The sequence below is a fragment of the Orcinus orca genome, chromosome 13, assembly GCF_937001465.1.
Source record: "Orcinus orca chromosome 13, mOrcOrc1.1, whole genome shotgun sequence".
Classification (NCBI taxonomy): domain Eukaryota; kingdom Metazoa; phylum Chordata; class Mammalia; order Artiodactyla; family Delphinidae; genus Orcinus; species Orcinus orca.
The window spans coordinates 5604019-5626954 of NC_064571.1; the positions used below are offsets into that span (position 1 = coordinate 5604019).

The 22936-nt window shown below is 46.9% G+C and overlaps 1 protein-coding gene across 6 annotated transcripts in view; it reads left to right on the top strand.

The window, feature by feature from the left end:
• CREG2 (cellular repressor of E1A stimulated genes 2) overlaps nucleotides 1–22936 on the top strand; it is a 45937-nt gene that overhangs the window by 2673 nt on the left and 20328 nt on the right. For all 6 annotated transcript variants that reach the window (XR_007470897.1, XR_007470898.1, XR_004475633.2 and 3 more), the window contains exon 2: nucleotides 704–873. Coding sequence is in view for 3 of the 6 variants with exons in the window: in XM_033401758.2 (XP_033257649.1) it covers nucleotides 704–873 (170 nt within the window). In the remaining 3 variants the exon portion in view is untranslated. The remainder of the gene's footprint in view (nucleotides 1–703; nucleotides 874–22936) is intronic.

The following is a 22936-nucleotide window of genomic DNA, read 5'->3' on the forward strand; positions in this document are numbered from 1 at the left end:
AGAAAGTTCCTGGAGTCCAAAGACCAGGTAAGATGTTAGGTTAAGACTTAGCTTCTGGGCTTCCCTGGTGGCGCAGTGGTTGAGAGTCCGCCTGCCCATGCAGGGGACGCGGGTTCGTGCCCCAGTCCGGGAAGATCCCACATGCCGCGGAGCGGCTGGGCCCATGAGGCATGGCCGCTGGGCCTGCGCGTCCGGAGCCTGTGCTCCGCAATGGGAGAGGCCACAGCGGTGAGAAGCCCGTGTACCGCAAAAAAAAAAAAAAAAAGACTTAGATTCTATCCCCAAAGTTGCCAAAAATATGGGGGAGGTGGTGAAGGCAGTGGGGCTCCCAAGGGCTAGCTTGTGAGAAAGGTTTTAGTGAGCCTCCACCCTTCCATGATTTCATTGTCTTTACCCCAATAACTTTCAGTTTAATAGAGTGTGTTTGCTGTGTACCTGCAGCTTCAAGAATAATCCCTGAACCGTCCCTCCTCTACAGATGCCACTGCTAAGCTCCTCTGTAGGAATTCTGGAGCCGTCACTGGGTGAATTGGGCAGGTGGGGAACCACTTTGCTTTGATTCACGACCTGTCAAAACCACGGTGATGCCATGCTGCCCTCGCACCCCCAATGCTGTATTTCCTGGTCAGAGACACAGACTAAGCTCCCAGCTCAAGTCAATCCACAACCCTGCATTGAAAAGGCCTTTTTTGGTGTTTGTTAGATCCCAGGACTGCCGTTTGGGAACTGCCTGCCGGTCAGTGACGGCCCCCTCAACAACAGCACGGGGGTTCCTTTCTTCTACGTGACACCCAAGGACCTCCTGGTGGCTGATCTGATGAAGAACCCCACGGCCTCCCTCCTGCTGCCGGAATCCGAAGGAGAGTTCTGCAGGTAGGCAAGGGCCCGGCCTCCCCCATCCAGGTCCTCTGCACAAGGCAGGGAGGCTGTGGCTTTCACGGGGCCCTGAGATGCAAAGCATTGTCTCTGCCACTTGGCTAGGGGCAGGTTCTGGGCCTGGCTCTGGGTCTCACCAGCACCGAGACTGTGGCTAAGTCACTGGGTTCTCCACATTGCTTTCCTCATCTATGAAATTAAGTGGTGGACTAGGTAGTTTTGAAGGTTCTTTTTTGCTTTGAAAAAAATTATTGAAATGACGACTTTATTCTGATAAAGTGATCTGAACTTCTTATGTGGCTTCCAAATGGTTTTTCACAGTTATATCTTAGGCTCCTAAGACACATCTCCAGAAGATACAAAACTTAAATATGAAGCTGATCTTGGTTTAGAATACAAGTCATTTCAAACAATTAAAAGCCTAGAGCCAATGTGTTCCAGATACATTGGCAACGTATGTTGTAGAAATGTATTTTCACGTGGAAAGAGTATATATAGCCGTGGAATCAGATCAATAGAATTCTACCACTCACCAAGCTGTGTGATTGGGGGCAAGTTATTGAACCTTTGGAGCCTCAGTTTCCTCATCTGTAAAATGGGAATAGTGGTTTCTACCTCCTAGGGTGATGGAGAGAGTTGGAAAGATTTGCAGTGTCTTGCACAACACTGGATGGAGAAATGGCAGCTCTCTTTGTTACGGCAAAGGTGGGGGTGGGGGAGGGGAGGGGAGGGGAGGGGAGGGGAGGGGAGTGAAGGAAGAGCCAGTGGTTTGTCTCCAAGGCACATGCAGCATAGAATACACTTATTGTTTTTCAAATTAATTTCTACCTGCCCCAGTGAAGTGTGTGCAGTAAAGACCCAGAGTCCCTTAAATCACTTTCTCAAAAACTCTCTCAAAGAAAGGACAGTTGGGCAAAAATGGAACACTGTATCCAACACCTTTGTCTGAAATCAGAATGTGGAGCTTGAGGTCCAATCCTGCCACTGCCGTGTCTGCGCCGAGCTTGCGGAGGGTGGGGGGCGGGACGCACGTGGGAGGGCACCCCTGCAGTAGCAGCAGAGGCAGCAGGGGACCTTGGGCAAGTCCCTTCACCTGTAACGTAGTGATGCTTTTAGAACTGGGATAAGATACCCCCAGCTCCAAAATGCTATGACTCTTTATGCAAAATATGAAAAACACATTCAGCAAACAAATGTGTCAGTTCTTTGAGGAGGGGAAGTGGTAATAATCAAAGCAACAATGTACCATAAAATGCAGCCTGGATAGGACCCTGTCGCTTACCCCGGGAGCTGGTGGGAGATCCATCCATCAGGGTGGAGGCAGTTCAGCTGACCCAGTGCCCTATCAGGGCTGGCAGGAAGCCAGGAAAAGGAGTGCCTCCTCTTTTCATGGAATAGTCTCCTTGTTCTTGACTATTTCATGGAATAGTCTCAACAAGCTTGCTGTTACTAGAAGTATATTCCCAGGTACCTTTCTAGACGTCTGAGGTGTTCCTCATTCAGGCAGCCTAAAGGCAGCCATTGTGCAGGGCACGTTGATCGCAGACCCCAGAGCACACCTGTCCCTGGAGGTGGGCACAGAATGGAGCAGAGGACGCACTGCAGCACTCAGGTTGTGGAGGGAATTGTCTCCTGGAAGGTCCCAGGCAGCCGTCAGCAGGAGCTTGGGGCCGTGAGAAATCCAGCTTAGAGAGGCCCTCTCTGGGGGCTGGGGCTGGGCACGCTTGGGGCCATGTGTGCGGACCCTCTTCGCAGCAGGTACCTCCGTGCAGCACACCAGGGTACCTGGATGAGGCAACTCACAGCCGGAGGGGACCACCCAGCCCCACCCCACCCCCCAGGGCCAAGGGCACCAGTATCCCAGACCCTTGTAACTCTGGCCTGGAGGAGGAGGGATGAACCACCACCCACTGGTACCCCTCTGTCTAAGCCCTCATGTGAAACTCTACTCCCTCGCACTGTGCCAGCTTCTGAAGTCTTAAAATACAATGTAAATAAATATCTACACAATTAACTGTGGCCTTAGTAAGCATCGCGCCTCGAAGCAGGGATTGTCAGACAATGAGGCTCGTTGTCCCCCCGGGTCCACTACTTTCCAGGACCTGCTTCAGCCCAGGTGTGATTCATCTGCGTGAAACTCACATTCCAAGTGCAGCATCACCCTGTAGGTTTTGCCTCCAGAATCTTGGTAATGTTGAGCAGAGACTTAACAAGTCAAAGGCGGGCAAAGAGCAGAGCCCTGAATTGAACAGCGCTCCTCGGGCCACGGGAGCGTAAAGAAGCATCAGGTGGAAACGTCCGTGGCTAAGAACGTCCCTGACAAGCACCTGCGTGAAGTTCAAAGGGCCGCCTGCAAGGCTGCAGGAAGCTGCCCCTCCTGCCTGATCCCGGCCTGCAGAGATTCCCACGGAGCAGGGAGAGCCAGAAAAGCACCCACTTCTCACGGTGATGACGGTAAATCCAGGACACCTGATCCTTTGACCTTTGGAAAGCATGAGAATCGCCTCCGTTCCGTGAAGCAGGTGTTCTTGTGAACTGCAAACTTTCAGCAGCATTTTTACCCTCAGATCTGGTGCATTCTGTGCGCTCATGTCCCTCTGTGCACTGGGGTGGAGGTGGATTTTCCCTAAGCGGGAAGACAAAGCCAGGACCCGGCCTGTCTACACGATGCCTCCTGAGACTCCTGTAGGCCTGGGGGGCCATGTTTGTCTGAGGAGCCCTTAGAGCCTGAACCATAAACCAAGGTCGGACAGAGAGGGAGCAGCGTGGCCACTGATGCTCTGAGAGGAGGAAAGAGGTGCCTTCCCAGCCGTTTCCTGCAGGGTCCACTGGGCATCTCAGCTGCAGGCCTGCCTCTGCATCCAGCAGGGTTAGCCCTGGTTCCTGCAGAGTCTGGACTGGGGCAGTCTGGTGAGCTCGACCTCCACCGACAGGACATAGCTTGAGAAGGAAGCCGTCCAACAAACAGAAGCGAATGTAAGTCTGATTCCACTGCAAGGGCAGGCTGAGCTGGCCCTCTGTACTTCAGAGCTCCGTTGGGTGTACAGGACAATTGTATGTATAATGTGTATGTGTTTAATAAGCAGATGGGTGGACAAGACAGAGAGAGAGAGGGAGAGAGGGATGATGATAGATAGATAGATGTGTGTGTGTGTGGCTTCCCATATTCAACTATTATCTGTTCTGAGAACATATACTACAGTTGCCCCCAACTGGTCTCCCCAGTTCACTCTCTCTCACCTTGATTTCATCCTCAATCCAATATCTGAAGTAATATTTCAAAACCCATATAAGACCCTAGGATTCTCCTGCTTAAACTCTTTCACTAGGAGAAATAGCAAACTCCTGAATATGGCCTAGGAGGCCCTGCCTGGAGGACACCTGCCTCCCTCTCGGAATAAATAATAGTGGCCAATCCTTTGCTGATTGACTTAGTATGTGACTTATACCCTAGTTTTATTAAATGGAGAGGTTTAACCTGAACACTTGTAATCTAAACTGATGTGTGTGTCTGGCGTACAGCTAAGAAATGCTTTTTTAAAAAATTGAGATATAATTGATGTATAACGTTGTACATGGTGTTAATTTGATACATGTATGTATTGCAATGTGGTTATCCCTGAAGTCTTAGCCAACGTCTCTGTCACGTCACATAATTATCATTTCTTTTTTGGGGTGAGAACATTTAAGATCTAGTCTTTTAGCAACTTTGAAGTTTATAGTACAGGATTGGGGGCTTTTTTGTTGGGTTTTGTTGTTGTTGTTTTTTTAAATTTTATTTTTTTTGGCTGCGTTGGGTCTTAGTTGCGACACACGGGACCTTAGCTGCTGCGCTCGGGCTTCTCTTTAGTTGTGTGCGGATTTTCTCTTCTCTAGTTGAGGCACGTGAGCTCAATAGCTGTGGCACTCGGGCTTAGTTGCCCAGCAGCATGTGGGATCTTAGTTGCTTGACCAGGGATCCAACCCACGTCCTCTGCATTGGAAGGTGGATTCTTTACCACTGGACCACCAGGGAAGTCCCTGTAACACAGTACTGTTGAATACACTCACTGTGTTGTGCATTAGATCTCCAGGACTTATTCGTCTTCTAACTGCGAGTTTGTGCATTTTGAACAACATCTCCCCAGTTCCCAAACCCCCAGGCACTGGTAACCTGGTAACCATTAAATCTCTGTTTCTATGAGTCTGGCTTTTTTAGTTTCCACATATAAGGGATATCGTGCAGTATTTGTCTTTGTCTGATTTATCTCAGCATAATGTCCTCAACGTCCATCCATGTATTGCAGATGGCATTATTTCACCCTTTCTTATGGCTGAGTAGTATTCAGTGGTATATATAGGTACCACAACTTCTTTATCCATTCATCTGTTGATGGACATTTAGGTTGTTTCCACATATAGGCTATTGTAAATAGTGCTGCTATGAACATTGGGGTGCATGTATCTTTTCGAATTAGAGTTTTCATCTTTTCTGGATATATGCCCAGGAGTGGGATTGCTGGATCATATGGTAGCTCTATTTTTAGTATTTTAAGGAACATCCATACTGTTCTCTATAGTGGCTATACCAATTTACATTCCCACCAACAGTGTAGGAAGGTTCCCTTTTCTCCACACCCTCTCCAGCATTTATTACTTGTAGACATTTTGATGATGGCCATTCTAACCAGTGTGAGGCGATACCTCATTGTAGTTTTGATTTGCATTTCTCTAGTAATTAGCGATGTTGAGCATCTTTTCATGTACCTGTTGGCCATATGTATGTCTTCTTTGGAGAAATGTCTATTGAGATCTTCTGCCCAGTTTTTGATTGGGTTGTTTATTCTTTTGATATTGAGTTGTATGAGCTGTTTGTATATTTTGGATATTAACCCCTTGTCAGTTGCATCATTTGCACATATTTTCTCCCAGTCCATAGGTTGTCTTTTTGTTTTGTTGATTGTTTCCTTTGCTGTACAAAAGCTTTTAAGTTTGATTACGTCCCATTTGTTTATGTTTGCTTTTATTTCTTTTGCCTTTGGAGACTGATCTAAGAAAATATGCCTGTGATTTATGTCTGAGAATGCTTTACCTATGTTCTCTTCTAGGAGTTTTATTTAGGTTTTTATACCATTTTGAGTTTAGTTTTGTGTATGGTGTGTGCGGGTGTTCTAACTCCATTGATTTATGTGTAGCTGTCCAGCTTTTCCCAACACCATTTGTTGAAGAGACTGTCTTTCCTCCATTGTTGTTCTTGCCTTCTTTGTCGAAGGTTAATTGGCCATAGGTGTGTGGGCTTATTTCTGGGCTCTCGATTCTGTTCCATTGATCTACTTGTCCATTTTGGGGGGGCACAGTCGTCTTGACTCCCATCTCAGGACATATTGAATTAGGTGCTATTACCCTGTCCTTCTTCCTAGAGGAGAAAATTTGGAAAATGAATCAGACAGGATGATAAGTAGAGAATGACTTTCAGTACTGAAAAAGGACAGAGTAACCAAGGAAAGTTTCTGGAGTATCTTACCTATTCAGCACCTCGCTTTGTGCTGGAGAGGGAAGGGGAAATCTGCAGGCCTTCTGGCTTCATGGGTAGCTGGAGTCAAGATAGTCCGAGAGTGGAAAAGACAGAATAAGTGAGAACAGCGTCTAGATTGCTACAGGGAGGCTAAAAAGAGCAAACTCTCACAAATTAGAGTAGTAGAGTGACTTTCAATTCCATGGAGACAGAGTGAGGGTGACATACCATAATGATCTGGACAGCCTTGCCCCTCCCCCAGCCCAAAGATGAGAACCACTTGGGGGACGAGGCTTCATAGTTTGAAGGAGCTCGGAGGTGAGTTCTGACACTTCTTTAGGTTGGTTAGGACGTGGGGTGGGTCTGATAGGCATTTCCTGGGTTTCCAGTGAAGGCTGCTGAGAACTGCGGTCCAGCCCCCGGATGACTCACATCATTTATAAAACAAAGTCAAGTTACAGTCTGAGAATGGTAGGAAGGGAAGTGGCTTTTCCACCTCATTATTCATTACATCCATCCAAACCAGAACCTACAAACATGTCTTGCCTAATTATTGTTCGTTTGTTTACAGTTTGTTTTATTCACTTATTCCGTTTACCCCTTTGTGCTGTGATTTCTTCATTTAATTCATTAGATGAATTAGGGATGTGAATCTGTTTCCTAGCTCAGGTGAAGATGACGAGTTGAGAATAAGATTCCAGTTTGCAAAATTCACCAGCAATCAGCAACCTCTTCTTTCCCATTTCTTCTCCCTTCAACACATCGGCCTGTACAGATGCTCCTGGGACGCAGTGAAGTTATGCTCAGACCGGGGGCCCAGTTGTATGGAGATTCACTAAAAATTGACTTGACAAAGCCCACTTGAGAAATTTCTCTTCCATTGCAACGTCTTTCCTTCCCGAGCACGCAGGCCTGAATGCCGTGGGCCTACATTTTGCATCTTCTTAGCCAAAGCAAAGCAAGCCCTCGGGACCAGAATGAACCGCATTCTGCTGGCATAGGCTCATCTTTCGTGTTGAAGATCTGGAAATAAATGGAATCCGGAGGCTTTTCCTAAAATGAAAAAATGTTTTCATTTGATAGTTTGGACAAATGCTAGGTTTCTAGAAAGACAGAGTTGATTATCAAGAAAGGAAGATCTGAAGACGCTTTTTTTCCTTTCCCCAAAAGGCTTTTAACAACAGGTGGTCGTGGCCATTGCCATGGGTCACAGCCCCTTTCCTGTCCCAGGCCGAAAGCATCCCTGCCCAAACAGTGGTCAGAGCTCTAACTGACCAGGCCTCTGTGATTTGGCATCAGAGGAGATGCTAAGATTCTAGTTTTTAAAGGTATCTAGTTTCTGAAGGAGGGGTGCCAGACCATGACTAGATTGAAGCCCTGTGGGCTTATTGGACCAAGAATGGGAGCCTTTCAGAATGATGACCCATAAGGGGTGCCTATTACAGAGGCAATTCAGCACTGAAGAATCACACATCGAAAGGTGTTGCTCGGGCTTCCCTGGTGGCACAGTGGTTGGGAGTCTGCCTGCCAATGCAGGGGACATGGGTTCGAGCCCTGGTCCGGGAGGATCCCACATGCCACGGAGCAGCTGGGCCCGTGCGCCACAACTACTGGGCCTGCTCTCTGGAGCCCGTGCTCCGCAGCAAGAGAAGCCACTGGAACGAGAAACAAACAAGGAGCAGCCCCTGCTCACAAAGAGCGGCCCCGGCTCACTACAACTGGAGAAGGCCCACATGCAGCAACAAAGACCCAACGCAGCCAAAAATAAATAAATAAAAAAAAAAAAAAAAAAAAGGTGTTGCTCACATACAGTTTCGGGCAATGTGCTTGAGCATAGATTCCTGCCCTAGCCTATGAGCAGGTCCTGCATTTTATAGGCGTGTTGACAGGAGAAGAAACTGCTTTGGTAAAACAGGGTAAATAAGAGGGGGCTGTTGGTGGGAGGGTGGGCCTGCCTTTATGTGCCGTTATGTGCCGTGGGCACCGGATGAACACTTAGCACAAACAACCAAATTGTATGCACTGAGTTTAATCCTTTTTTTCTGTGCGGAAAATAAAAAGAGATTCCAGAACTCTAAATGCCCGTTAGCCATCTCTATGTTTTTAACTGTTTTTGTCAGAAGAAAAGATATTGTTGAATGATAGCTGAAAGCCTCAGCCCAGCCTAATTCCAAACGCAGGCTCTGCGAGTTGCTGCCTAGAACTGCGGAGAGGGCACGCCTCCATGGTTCTTTAGATGAGCCCCGTCAGATGAGCTTACAGAATAAGCCTGTGCTTACAGTAGCTTGCCTTCTAATAGCCAAGATGTGTCTCACGTCCACCTGGGACATGACGAGCATTTCAAAGTACAGGGCCCAGCCCTAATCAGATAAAGACGCTGAGTTCCAGTTCTCTTCTCTGAATTGTGTTCATTCCCCTTGAAGGCAACATATAAATCTTCTAAATAAATTGCTCTCTGGCCAGATTCATGTCACCTCTTCTCCTATGCCCACACATTCCTGTAATCAGAAAGTTAACATTAACTCAAGTAACTTTTATTTATTTATTTATTTGTTTTATTTTATTTATTTATTTTTGGCTGTGTTGGGTTTTTGTTGCTGCGCGCGGGCTTCCTCTAGTTGCGGCGGGGGCTACTCTTTGTTGCAGTGTGCAGGCTTCTCATTGCAGTGGCTTCTCCTGTCGTGGAGCATGGGATCTAGACACACGGGCTTCAGTAGTTGTGGCACGTGGGCTTAGTTGCTCCGAGGCATGTGGGATCTTCCCGGACCAGGGCTTGGACCCGTGTCCCCTGCATTGGCAGGCGGATTCTTAACCACTGTGCCACCAGGGAAGCCCTCAAGTAGCTTTTAAAAGAGCTGTCTGGGGACTTCCCTGGCGGTGCGTGTTCGAGCCCTGGTCCGGGAAGATCCCACGTGCCCCAGAGCAACTAAGCCCGTGCGCCACAACTACTGAGCCTGCGTGCCACAAATACTGAGCCTACATGCCACAACTACTGAAGCCCGTGCACCTAGAGCCCGTGCTCCGGAACAAGAGAAGCCACTGCGATGAGAAGCCCGTGCACTGCAACGAAGAGTAGCCGCTGCTCGCCACAACTAGAGAAAGCCCAGGTGCAGCAACAAAGACCCAATGCAGCCATAAATAAATAAATAAATAAATAAAATTTAAAATAAAATAAAATAAAAGAGCTGTCTGGGAGGAGTCAGAGAACCCCACAGAGAGAAAGCTTAGTGAGCAGATGTTTGAGTATTCTCTTCCTTCTTCTACTCATTTCTCTGGCCAGCTCACCTAGCAACCTGCAACCACTTCTCTCTCCCTTATTTTGTTTCAGCTCCATGAATTTTTGTCCCCACGGTTCCCAGGGGATCCATTTCCTGAAGCCACTGATGATTCCAGTTTCTCTGTCCTTATGTTACCATTTTCCTGCACCTTCCAGCTACTTCTTGCCATCCGGTTCACAAACGTTCTACTTACCTGTTAGACATGATTCCACTGTGAGCTGAAATGACATGAATTGACAATGAGGTTGTAAGTCCCATACATATACACCTGCCAGAAAGCTTTTAGAGTTGTTAAGGTAGATGTAAGCATCTTATTACAAGGCCCCTAGCCTCTGGCAGTCACCAGTTTATCTTCTGTCTCCGTGGACTTGCCTATCCTGGACATTTCATATAAATGGAATCATATAATATGTGGCTTTTTAAACTTAACTATAGTTGATTTACAATATTGTGTTAGTTGCAGGTGTACATCTTCAGGTTTTCCATTATAGGTTATTATTAAGATACTGAATATACTTCCCCGTGCAGTACAGTAAATCCTTGTTGCTTACCTGTTTTATATGTAGTGGTGTGTATCTGTTAATACCATACTCCTAATTTATCCCTCTCCTTCCCTTTCCTTTTTGGTAACCATAAGTTTGTTTTCTACGTCTGTGAGTCTGTTTCTGTTTTGTAAATAAGTTGTATTTTGGGGGGGGATTCCACATGTAAGTGATGTCATATAATATTTGTCTTTCTCTGTTTGACTTCACTTAGTATGATAATCTCTAGATCCGTCCATGTTGCTGCAAATGGCAATATTTCATTCCTTTTTTTACGGCTGAGTGATGGTTCATTGTATATGTGTACCACATCTTCTTTATCCATTCATCTGTTGATGGACACAAGTTACTTCCATGTCCTGGCTATTGTAAATAGTCTGCTATGAACATTGGTGTGTATTATGTGGGTTTTGTGACTACTTTCTTTCACTTAGCACAATGTTTTCTGGGTTCGTTATGTTGTAACATGTATCAGTACTTCATTCCTTTTTCTAGACAAATACTATTCCATTGTACGAATATGCCACATCTTCTTTATCCAGCCATCAGTTGATGGAAATTTGTTTCCACATTTTGGCTGTTAGAATGCGGCTGTGAGAATTTGTGTGTAAGTTTTGTATGGACATATGTTTTCCATTCTCTTTGGTATGTATCTAGGTGTGGAATTGCTGGATCACATGGTAACTGTGTTTAACGTTTTGCAGAACTGTCTTCCTCAGTGGCTGCACCGCTTTATATTCCCACCAGCAATGTATGAGGGCTCCAGCTCGTCCACATTCTCGCCAACACTTGTTATTGTCAGCCTTTTTTTTTTTTTTTTTTTTTTTTTTGCGGTACGCAGGCCTCTCACTGTTGTGACCTCTCCCGTTGCGGAGCACAGGCTCCGGACGCGCAGGCTCAGCAGCCATGGCTCACGGGCCCAGCCGCTCTGCGGCATGTGGGATCCTCCCAGACCGGGGCACGAACCTGCGTCCCCTGCATCGGCAGGCGGACTCTCAACCACTGCGCCACCAGGGAAGCCCTTGCCTGCCTTTCTTATTATAGCTATCCTAATGGGTGCAAAGTGGTGTCGCACTGTGGTTTTGTTATGCATTTCCCTAATGACTAATGATGCTGAGTGTCTTCTTATGTGTTTATTGGCTATTTGTAAATCTTCTTTGGAGAACTGTCTATTCAAAGCCTTTACCTATTTTTAAATTGGATTATTTGTCTTTTTATATTAGATTGTAAGAGTTCTTTATACATTCTGGATATGACCCTTATCAGACATATAATCTGCAAGTATTTTCCTAATGCATTTTAATCTAATTTTCTCTTCTTTTGTCATTGGAAGAAACAGAAAAACTAAAGATTCAATATGACATTCCAATTGTACATATTCTTGGTCAATGTCCTTTTGCTTCTTCCTTTTTTTTTTTTTCTTTCCCTAACTTTTAAATTTGGGCTTTTTTTAAAAAAAAAAAAAAAAGATTTTTTAAAATTGAAGTATCTTTTGCTTCTATAAGCTGGGCCTTCCCCATGAGAAAAACACACAATTGAAGTAACTTTCCTGAGATAATACAGAAGTGTACCTAAATTATCTAGTGTGTAGAAATACTAAGAAAATGTCTGACCAAGGAAAGAAAAAGATTTTAATTAATCGGCTTACGAAGGGATTTGAGAAGGAAAGCTGATACTCTAATAATGTAAAGACAAAGTAGGAGATACTGATAATGAATTCAATTGAACATTAATGGAATTAGGCATCCTTTGTACAAAGGAACATACTAAATGTGGCATTGAGAATGAGAATTTGTCCTTCCAATGATATTCATTGAGCACTTCACTAACGCCAGGCGTGCATAGGTAAGACCTAAGAGACACAGGCTCCTCCCTGCTTACTTGTCATCAGTCATTTGAATCCAGAGAGTGAGATCTAACACATGACCACATATATAAAGGGCCCCCCTTTGTTAAAACCATGCCCTTCCACAACAGGGGAGGAGTAGAATTCCACATTGTACCTGTGGTTTCCACCAGCTCAGCATCTTTTCTTCCTGTCTGTCCATCCACCTCTCCATCCTTTCCGTTTCATGCAACTCAACCTGACTTGGCCTTTAAATGTAAGACACTAACCTCCTGAAAGTTCCTTCCATTCTTTACTGCTCTATTCCCATCTTAAGGCTGTGTTCAAATTTTCTAGTCCCAGTAATTGTTCCCCAGGATGCATTTCATTTTCTGTCTGACTTTCTTTCTTTTCACTCGTGAGGACTGCCTGGGTCTCAGTCCCTGGGCCCAGACCCAGACCCCTCCCTCCGAGAAGACCACTCGGCCCCATTAGTCTGCCAGAACAGGGGGTGTTTGCACGCGCTCCTGGCCCCTTGCTGATCCTGCTTCACTCGCTTCCTTTCCGCCTTTTTCTCCTGGTTGACTGAGCTGCAGGCACATGTGACTCATGCAGCAGCAAAGCTTTCCCTGGAAAATGGGACAAGACTCCAGTGTACTTAGAAGTGCTTTCAGCCTGGCAGAGCCCTGTCCATCCACTCCTGCCTTTCATTTTCCAGGTTAGGAAACTGAGGGCCTGAAAGCTGGAAGACGGATGAATGGATGATACGGTATTCAGTTTCCGTAGCATCCCCTGTCTCCACCGCACCATCTCTGCAGCTGGCTCTCCTCCTGGCCCAGCACCCCCTGCCACCCGGCTTCTGCTCTCCCTGTCGACCCCGTCTTTCCTTTCAAGTGAATGAAGTGGTCCAGCACCAGGCAGCTTCCCCTCTTCTAGTTCATCGTTTGCTGCACACCTCTCAGCAAGGTAGACAATAGGATTTTGGAAAAGAACAACTGAACCTTCAGTGCAGGGATGGGGACGCTAGGTAATGTGTGTGTTACACGTTAGACTAGAGAGACAGCCCCTGGAGGTGCCGTGATGCGGGATAAGGAAGAAAGCTGAGCGCACTCTGAGGGTTCCTGACTCTGTGGGGGCTGCTGTCCTCTTTCTTTCTTTCTTTTTCTTTTTTTTTTTTTTTTGGCTGTGCCTCACGGTATGCGGGATCTTAGTTCCCGGATCAGGGATCAAATCCATGTCCCCAGCAGTGGAAGTGCAGAGTCTTAACCAGTGACCCACCAGGGAATTCCCTGCTGTGCTATTTCAACATCATCCAGGCTGAGACCAGGGGGACCATGGTGGAGTTAAGATTCTCAGGTGGCCGCAGCTGAGCACTGCGCCCTGCCGGCCCTGGTGGGGTCTCAGCTGAGCCGGCAGATGGCAGAGGGAGCTTGGCTGGATCACGGAAGTGGTTGATTCTGACCAGGTTTGATTCTGGAACCCTGTGGCCCAGGAACATGACTGAGGTTTGATTGTGGAACCTTCTGGTCTGGGAATATGACTGAGGTTTGGTCGTGGAACCCTCTGGCCCGGGAACAGGACCAGGTTTGAATTTGGAACTGCCTGGCAGGCTGCAGGGTAACTAAGCCATGCTTGGGGAGCAGGCTGAGACCAGGAGAGACGCCAGGTTTGCTTGTAAAATGCAGACTCCTGGGCTCCAGCTGTCTCTGATGAAGGGAGCTTAGAATCTGCATCTTCACGGAACCACTCAGGAATTCTTAACACATACTTAAATTTGATTGCTCCAGTATTAGAAGAAAGCTTCTGATTTGAGGTTCATCGATTTGACTCCTAAACCCACCAAGTGATACCTACCTGGGCGCTTTCCTGGTGGTGCTGTGCCGTTAAGAGTCCGTGCTCCTAATGCAGGGGCCCCAGGTTCGATCCCTGGTCAGGGGACTGTTATAGATCCCACATGCCTCAACTAAAGATCCTGCAGGTGCCGCAACTGAGACCCAGCGCAGCCAAATAAATGAATGAATGAATGAATGAATAAAGAAATAAAAATACGTGACTGCCCTGAACAACCTACTTAACTTATCTAGGCCTCAATTTCCTTAACCCTAAAATGGGAACAACAGTATTCCCGTGTGCTGTGGGAATGAAATGTTTCAGTGAGTGTAAAGTTTCCAGTGCGTGGTCAGTACTAATAAGTGGTAGCTATCGTCATGAGCAGCTGTCTCCTCTGTGCAGGAGTTGGGGTGACAGAGATGGGCAGAGGAGGAGAACATTGACCGCGCCCTGTCTCCACTGCATCCCTCAGAGGCATAAGAGCAATCGTGTAGCTGGTACTTCTTCTGTGTCAAGCACTGTTCTAAGCAACAGAGACGTATAACCCATGTGACCCTTTCAAGATGCTCACGAGAGAGGTGCTATTGTTAGCCCCTTTTTACAGATGAGGAAACTGAGGCCCAGAGAGAATGAGGAACTTGGACAAGAGCCCACAGTCCAAGTTCTAATGGGGGCTGAGATTCAATCCCAGACACCTGGGCTGCTCAGCCCTGCTGCTCCACCGTACCCCCTGCCCCCTCACAGCAGCTGCCGCCTGAAAGCAGGGAACCTCCCCACCTACCTCTCAGAGAGAACTGAGTCAGAAGCTGCAAGATCTACAAAAATACAGAAATGTTGTCTGTTTTAAGTTGTTCAAATATAACTTCCATCGTGTGAGTTGCACTGAGATAGAAGCAAGACATGAAATCTGTTTTAAATTCATACAGGTGCAGGCTGCCAGTCGGTTGCAATAGAACATCCGTTTCAGCATCTACTGTGTAGTGAACTGTGCTAAGCAGTGTTAGGCACAGAGATGACAGGTAATAGTACCCCCCCACACCTTTGAGAGGAGGAAAAGGTTGTAAGACACACGTGGAAATCCTTCTAGAACAAGCTGAGCGTGGTAAATCCTCCAGGAGACATTGGCCTGGAAATGGTTGATGGAGAGAGTCTCTCATGAAGGAGCCTTGGCATCTTCACTCTCTCTGCTCTCCCTGCTGTACCCCATCCGCTCCCAAACACTGCACTTACATGCCAGTGACTCCCAGACTTATATTCCCATCTGAGACCTCCCATCTGAGTTCCGGACCCCAACTCCAGCTGCTTCCTGGGCATCTCCACTTGGACATCTCAAGGACCCCTCGAGCTCAGCCTCTTCCTCCTTCCCCAGAGCGCTCCTCTTCCTGGGCTCCCCATCCATTTGGCTGTTCAGAGCAGACCCTTGGGTACCACCATTTGCTGCTTCTTCTTACACAACCAGTCAGCTACGTCCAACTGGTCTACCTCCCAGACCTCTCCCCCAGTTGACGACTTCCCTCCAGCTTGCTTCTCCCCACCACCTGGCCCAAGACTCTACTGTTGCTCACCTGGACTCTTTAAATACTCCTGACCAGTGTCCCTGGATGCCTGTTTGCCCCTTTCCAACCCACTTTCCATCCTAAAACTGGAGGGATCTTTTCAAAAAGCACATCTCATCATTCCATTACCCTGCTTAAAATTCTTCAATGTTTTCCCATTGCTCTTAGGATGAAATTTTAACATCTTAACATGGCCTCTGCGGCCTCTGTGGTCCACCCCTGGCAGTGCCAGTGTCTGTGGCATCACCCTTCCCCTTTGTGCTGGCCCCAGTGGTCTTATGGCTCTTTTCTGCCTGGGGACCTTTGCCCTTGCTCTTCCTTCTATCTACACTGATTTCCCTGCCTTTACCTAACTAATTCCCACTCATTTCCTAGGTTTCTGGGTTGATGTTATAACATGGAAGGCTGCCTATGTTTTTTGTTGTTTTTTTTTTTAAATAAATTTATTTATTTATTTTTGGCTGTGTTGGGTTGGTTTACGTTGCTGTGTGTGGGCTTTCTCTAGTTGCGGCAAGCGGGGGCTACTCTTTGTTGCGGTGTGCGGGCTTCTCATTGCAGTGGCTTCTCTTGTGGAGCACAGGCTCTAGGTGCGCAGTCTTCAGGAATTGTGGACGCGGGTTCTAGAGCGCAGGCTCAGTAGTTGTGGCACATGGGCTTAGTTGCTCCACGGCATGTGGAATCTTCCCATACCAGGGATCGAACCTGTGTCCCTTGCATTGGCAGGCGGATTCTTATCCACTGCGCCACCAGAGAAGCCCCCTGCCTATGTTTTGAGGGTCAGGAAACATAGGCAAGTTTCCATGTTATAGTAGCAACTGAATAAATCATTAATTGTACAGCAGGCTGTCTGCCGTCTGCCTCTCCTGCTAGAATGTAAGTCCCGTGAGGGCCAGGACTGTGTCCTTCTGACTCTCCACCAGCCCCAGAGCCTTGCACGTAATGAGGCTATGTTCAACTAATGTTTACTGAGTGAATATATGGAATATTTGAGTTAGGCCTTGAGGGATGGTGTATAGTTTTCTATTGCTGCTGTGATAAATTGCCTCAAATTTGCGGTTCAAAAACCACACAGGTTTATTCTCTTACAGTCCTGGAGGTCAGAAATCTGAAATGAGTCTTACGGAGCTACAATCAAGGTGTTGGCAGGGCTGGTTCCCCCTGGAGGCTCTGAGAGGAGAATTTGTTTCCTTGCCGTTTTCAGCTCCTAGAGGCCACCCGCATCTCTTGGCATCTGGCCCTTCCTTGCATCATCTAACCTGTCGATCCCATTTCCTGGATCCTACAGCTCTGATTTTCCACCTCCCTGTCTAAGGACCCTTGTGATTTCATTGGGCCCACCAGATAATCCAGGATAATCTTCCCATATCAAGTTCCTTAACTTAATCATATCTGTAAAGTCCATGTTGCCATACAAGGTAACAGTCACACGTGCTGGGCACTAGGACGTGGACATCTTTGTGGGGAGACCTTATTCAACCCACCGCAGATGGATGTACCAGTCTCAATGCATTTGCAGGTGTAGATAGAGACATGGTAATTTATTCTAACGTATGCTAAGGCACTCATTGGTGTTTTGGGGGAGTCATGATTGTTCTTATTTATAATATACATGCTTTTCAAATATAGATATTAAAATGACTCGAACATGTGTGATAATCAATGAATGTTAATTTTTAATTTAATAAATTTTTAATTTAATTTTAATTAAATTAATTTTAATTAAATTTTTAATTTAATAAATTTTTAATTTAATGAATGTTAATGTTTAATTTTAATATATTCTTAGCATGGCAAAATGATAGAGAAAGGTGAAAACTGCAGAGAAAAGGGTTATAAATTGAGCAGTCTGCTTAATCGTGACCTGTCAGAGTGAACTGTTTTTAGCATCCCTGCTCCTCTCCTGCCTGGAAGTGGACCTAGTTCCCCCTTTTGCATGTCGTGTTCCTTTGTGTATGACTGCCTGGGGTTTATTGAATCATAAGATTTGATGCTGCATAAGAGAAAATCCTAGCCCAAGATGCTTACAGAAATGTAGCACTCTGTCCTTTAAAGACATATGGCCAAGGCTTCCAAATAACACAAATTTCATTCCAAGAAACTCAGAGAAGCCATGGATAAGAGCATTGAACTGAAGGGTGGAAAAGGCGTCAACACAGCATGAAAATGGACCAATTTGTTCAGAGTCTCAAAAAAACAGAGGCTGGGAGGGTCTGCAGATGAACCCCAAATAACTTTCATAGTTATTCCAGAACAGACCATTTTTTTAAATGGTTGTGCACCCAAAACTGAGAAGAAGCAACCACCTCCAGGCAGTAGTAGTTGGGGAGGCTGGCACGACGAAAAGGCCATCCCTTTCTTCGATAGGTTTATTACTGGGTGATAAGTCAGGAAGACGATTGTCTACTCACTGTATGTGGATTTCCCTGAGGCCCTTGACAGAAAGCCCGAGTGATGTTCTTATCGACAAGATAGAATAATACGAACAAGGGATCGTAGTGCTGGGTAGGCTTCTTTCTCTCGCGTGTAATACATTTGTTTTTCTTACACCTAATTTCACGAAGATGTGAAACTGTGGATGGATGGATGACTGGCGGGAGCCCCGAAGGTGTTGATTAATAGGAGGGGGTTTCATCTGAGTGCTGAGGGGAGGATGTTTCTGGTTCCTTGGCCATTTACAGCCCCTGGAAAGTGGTGGGAACCTGGGAGCCAGTGGAAGGGTCCTGGGTTGAACCAAGTGGGAGCTTGAGACACTGAATCCTGTTGGAGAGACACAGAAAAATTGTCAGGAGAAGCTGAAGCCACAGCCAGGAAAATGGTGCCAAGGAGGAAGGAGAAAACTGGGGGGGGGGGGTGGAATTTAACTGGGACAGTGAGGCATTATACTGGTATGCCATAAAATTAGAATTAAATCAAATTTAATATAAAAATTTAGATGAAGTAACGTAACATAACATAACATAACACGACATATACACGCTTCCCTGGAAGGATGGAGTAGGGAGTGGCGGACGTGACCTACTCCTCTACTTCGTGAACCTTCTGCTCGAGCAGTGAGGTCCATCCTGGATACTAAAGTTTAACAAGAATATTGACAAACCAGCAAGTCTAAAAGCAGCCAGACTGAAACAAGTCTTGAGAAATAGGTAAGTGCTTTCGGCAGATGTCTGAAAGGCCAGGCCAGAAAATGGCAGCTCTGTTGTTCTGATGTCGCCCTGGAGGCGCGAGCAGAACAGGTGGGTGGAAGCCACAGAGGCCTCGCGGTTTCCTCTCCACTGCCGCCCTCTTCTCACCTTCAGCATCGTGCGGGTGGTCGATCCTACACCCGCGCTTCTCCAGCAAGGTTTTCACTTCCTCGGCCACATCCAGATCTGGTAGCACACGCCCCACATCCGAATCTCCGTTCTGAGCATCCTACCCCAGGCCCTTCTTGCCTGAGTCACCGCATGGAGCCCAGCCGTCCTCTGCCCCATCACCATCTTATCTCACCACGGTCAGCGCCTCCTGGCTCCCCTTCCCCTTCGCCCAGCTCAGACTCCATGGTCTGTCTTCATAACCCCCCCCAAGACCACCTGCAAGTTCTCTGCCCCTCCCCCTCTGAAGCACCCCTGGCTACATCCAACCCCATTCAACCTGATCCCTCCTCCTCTACTTCTGCACCCAGGAGGCTCCGAGTTACAGGAACAAACCACATGGCCAGGCTGACTCTCCCACTTTAAATTCATGAACAGAATCCTCCCATGCATTCCAACATCACTGGAAGATTCTCCATCTCCCACCAAGGCTCCTTTCCCACCCTCAGGTTCATGCCTACTCCCTGTTTTTCAGACCAAATCTACTCATCCCCTCCAGTCTCTCTGGGTTGCAGGTGACACCCACGTTTCTTTGACAAAATGCAAACGCCTCTCAGCCTCTCTCCTCTCCCTCCACTAGTCTGTAAATGTACCGGTGTCTGTGCCAGTGGGTCTCAAACAGAATTGGGGGGACCCCTCCCCAGGGACATTTGGCAATGTCTGGAGATGGTTTTGGTTGTTACAACTTGGGGAAGGAGGGTGCTACTGCAATCCCGTGGGTAGAACCCAGAGACGCTCCTAAATATTCTACAATGCACAGGACCCCCCCAGCCCGATGAACTGCCCAGCCTCAAGTGTCAATAGCACCAAAGTGAGAGACTGCTCTACACCAGCTGTCCTTCACTTACTAAGAGAAAGCAGCACATCGCTGTGTGTTCCCAAGTCAGGTCCCGCTGCTCGGCGCTCGAAAATCAATACTCGAGAGAGACAAATGTTGGTAGAAAGGAAAGTTGCTTCTCAGCAGAACGCCAGCCATCTGGGGAGATGGTGGACTCAGGGTCCCCCAAAAACCATCTCCGAAGATTCTGCTCGGCCATGAAAGTTTTTAAAGGGAAAAAAGGGAAGTCATCTCAGTTAATCATAGAGATGGGGGATCCGAGTGGTGCTGCGCCCCACTGTGTGCAGGCTCGTCGACTTCCTGTGCTCTTTCTTTAGATGCTATCTCGTTCACACAGTTTGCTTTTGAGATCACTGCAGGGGAAGCTGGGGAAGAGATCTGGTCATCTGTTAATTACTGCTTCATTTCCACTTCTTTGACCTAGGGAAAGAGCCAACAGATTAGGCGAGGCGTTGTGTGATCAAAAGGTTTGAAAGGTGTGCTGGGGCCGGAGATGAGTAGAGCGTGGGGGCGCCTGGTTTGAGGTTCGTGACTAGATAAAAGGGGCCTCCTGCAAAGAGCTCTTTCCTGCAGAGCTGCTTACATGGGGGTTCTGCTGTGTTTTGGGTGGCATGGTTCATTGTGCAGGAAAGTCCCATGCATCACAGGACATTTCGGATTCCCCGTCCCTGCCCGCTAAATGCGAGTAGAGCCCCCAGCCCAGCCGCTGGGACAAAGGTCCACAGATTTCCCAGCTTCCCTTATGGGCAGAAACACTTCCTGGCTGAGAACCACTGTACATGGATCGGATGGTGATTGACATTATATCCCTGTCACTCGGGGACTGCATGAAACAAATTTTTTTTCTCTAGTTTAAAGAATTGAAACAAAGTTGAATATTTTAATGTCATTCACCCAGTATGTCTATGCGTATTGGCTTAACTTCCTAAATCCAAAAAGAACATACTGTCTGCTTTTCTCTAATGTTTTTCTTTACCACTGAACACAAATACATCAAAATAAGACAGGCCTTTAAATGTATCGTACTAACCAACAAGACATAAAGTGTTTGGGAAGGTTGAATGTAAATTTATTAGAAAAATGCATCCCTTGTGAAGCTCTTAGAAAATTGTAGCTCATAAAAATGTGAGTATAAGAAAAACTGTAGCAAAAGGAGGATTACTTATCTTAAAGGATTGCTCAAAGAAAGCAATCTTCTCATGTAATTGGAAGTCATTTAAGCGCTCCACCGCTGTCTCATTGTTTCCTTTATAGCCCCTGGGTCATCTAATCCACTTTTTTACCCACAAGGTTCTAGAGCTGACTGTTCTTTCTATTTAATAGCATTCTGGAACCCGGGTGTGGATGGGCCCATGCTTTGACACAGTATTGCCTTTTGGATCTCTGCCTGTGGGCGTGAAGCCGTCTCCCTGTAAAAGAACAGACTCTTTTTATCTTTTGGTCCCTGAGTTCCCTGGCTTAAACTATCAAATTCTATATTAGATTCTGTTGGAGGAGGGACTTCCCCGTGGTGGTCCAGGGGCTAAGACTCCATGCTCCCAATGCAGGGGGCCCGGGTTCGATCCTGGTCAAGGAACTAGATCCCTTGTGGAATGTTTTACAAGTATTACATGTGTTATGATAGAAATATATATAGGGCACAAGTTTATATGAGTGGTGGAGCAAGTTACTTGGAATGAGCTAAGTTTTAATATGTTTATTAGGCAACCAGTGATAGGTGAGTGTGTGCGTGCACACACACGTGAACATGCATATGTGTGTTCATGCATGTGGAGGGTTCATCATTCTAGGAAGATAGAATGGTGTGAGAAAGGCTGGGAGGTTTGAATCTTGGTGTAAAAGTAATTATTTATATCCAGAGAGCTGCAAAGGATAAGGCCAGGAAAAAAGACAAATACCTGACCATTAGGAACATTTTGTACCGTATTTTCAGATTTTGGTTGTGCTTGTATAAGTAGAGGGGTATTAAAAGTGCATGAAATTAGAAGGTGACAATTTTTTATTTTAGAAAGATTACTCTAGCAATAATGTAAAGGAAACCATGCCATCAATGTATGAATAATAAATTAATAATAACCAAAAAAATGATTCTGTTGGAGGAAAAATTAAAATAAAAAGGTTAAAAATAAGTTCCAGGCTGGGGCGTGCGAGCATTCCCCCTAGCAGAGGCCACACAGAGCAGTAGCACAATGTAATGAACACAGCCAGGGACCAGGGCAGGCAGAGGGCAGTTCCTAGACAGCTTCTGCCACTTTCTAGAGGGTCCTCAGGCTGGTAAGTCATCCTCTGGGTTCTCCAGGTGACCACCTGAGCAGACCAGGCTTTTCTGGTCCTGCCCTTGAGACAGAAGTCCTTTTGGGTCACTAGCTGCCCATCTGGCAGAGTGCGGGTGGCAGGCTCCGAGGACAAGTGGAAAGGAGAGCGATGCCCAAAAGAACGTCCCCTAACCTGAAAGAGAAATAGAAACAGTGCAGCCCAAGGCCCTCAGCCCCGAGGGGCAGCCCTTCCCGCAGCACACAGATAAATTAACCAGATTCTCACCAACTGCGGAAGGCAGAAAGCCCGCCCAGACATTTCCAAGGAACCCGGAGAGGTGCTGATGACGCAGGTGGGGACCATCACCGCCCCCCCCCCCCGTTCTCCCTGCCCCCTCCTCAGCCACATCTGGATGTCTTATCACCACACCTGGTGGCTTCTCTCCTTTGCCATGCAGGGACACTGGGTATAACAGACTTTTACTAGGGTCTGGGGACATAGTGGGAGGGGTGACTAGGGTTGTCGGGTGAAATACAGGATTGCCAGTCAAATGTGAATTTCAGATAAACAAATACACTTTTAGTATAAGCGTGTCCCAAATATTGTGTGGGACATCTTATACTGAAAAAAAAATTGTCGTTTATCTAAAATTCAAAGGTGACTGGGCATCTGTATTGATACCTCCTACGTCTGGCAACTCCAGGTACAGCACTGGACAGCAGCCACATGGCGGGGCATCCCTGCACCATCACTGGCCACCCCTCATCCCAAGGTTGGAGGACACCCCTGCCACATGGCTGGGTATCCCCTCCAAATTCCAGGCCTCCTCCCACTGCCTTTCTTTTCTTCTCTGAGTCTCAGCGACCTCCCCAAACAAACACAGCAAGACAAAACCTTCTGTGTCTTCTGCCGAACCGGAATTCAGAACGCAGTAACCTCGGGGAGGCGTCAGCTCCCTTTCTCTCCCTGCAAACACTGGCCTGGGTGCCGTGAGGAGGGGGGCCTGGCCTTGTCCTGATAATCAAGACCCACTAATACACTTTCCTAAACAGAAGAGCAGCCCGTCCCGAGATGAATTTGCTTCCCTCCGT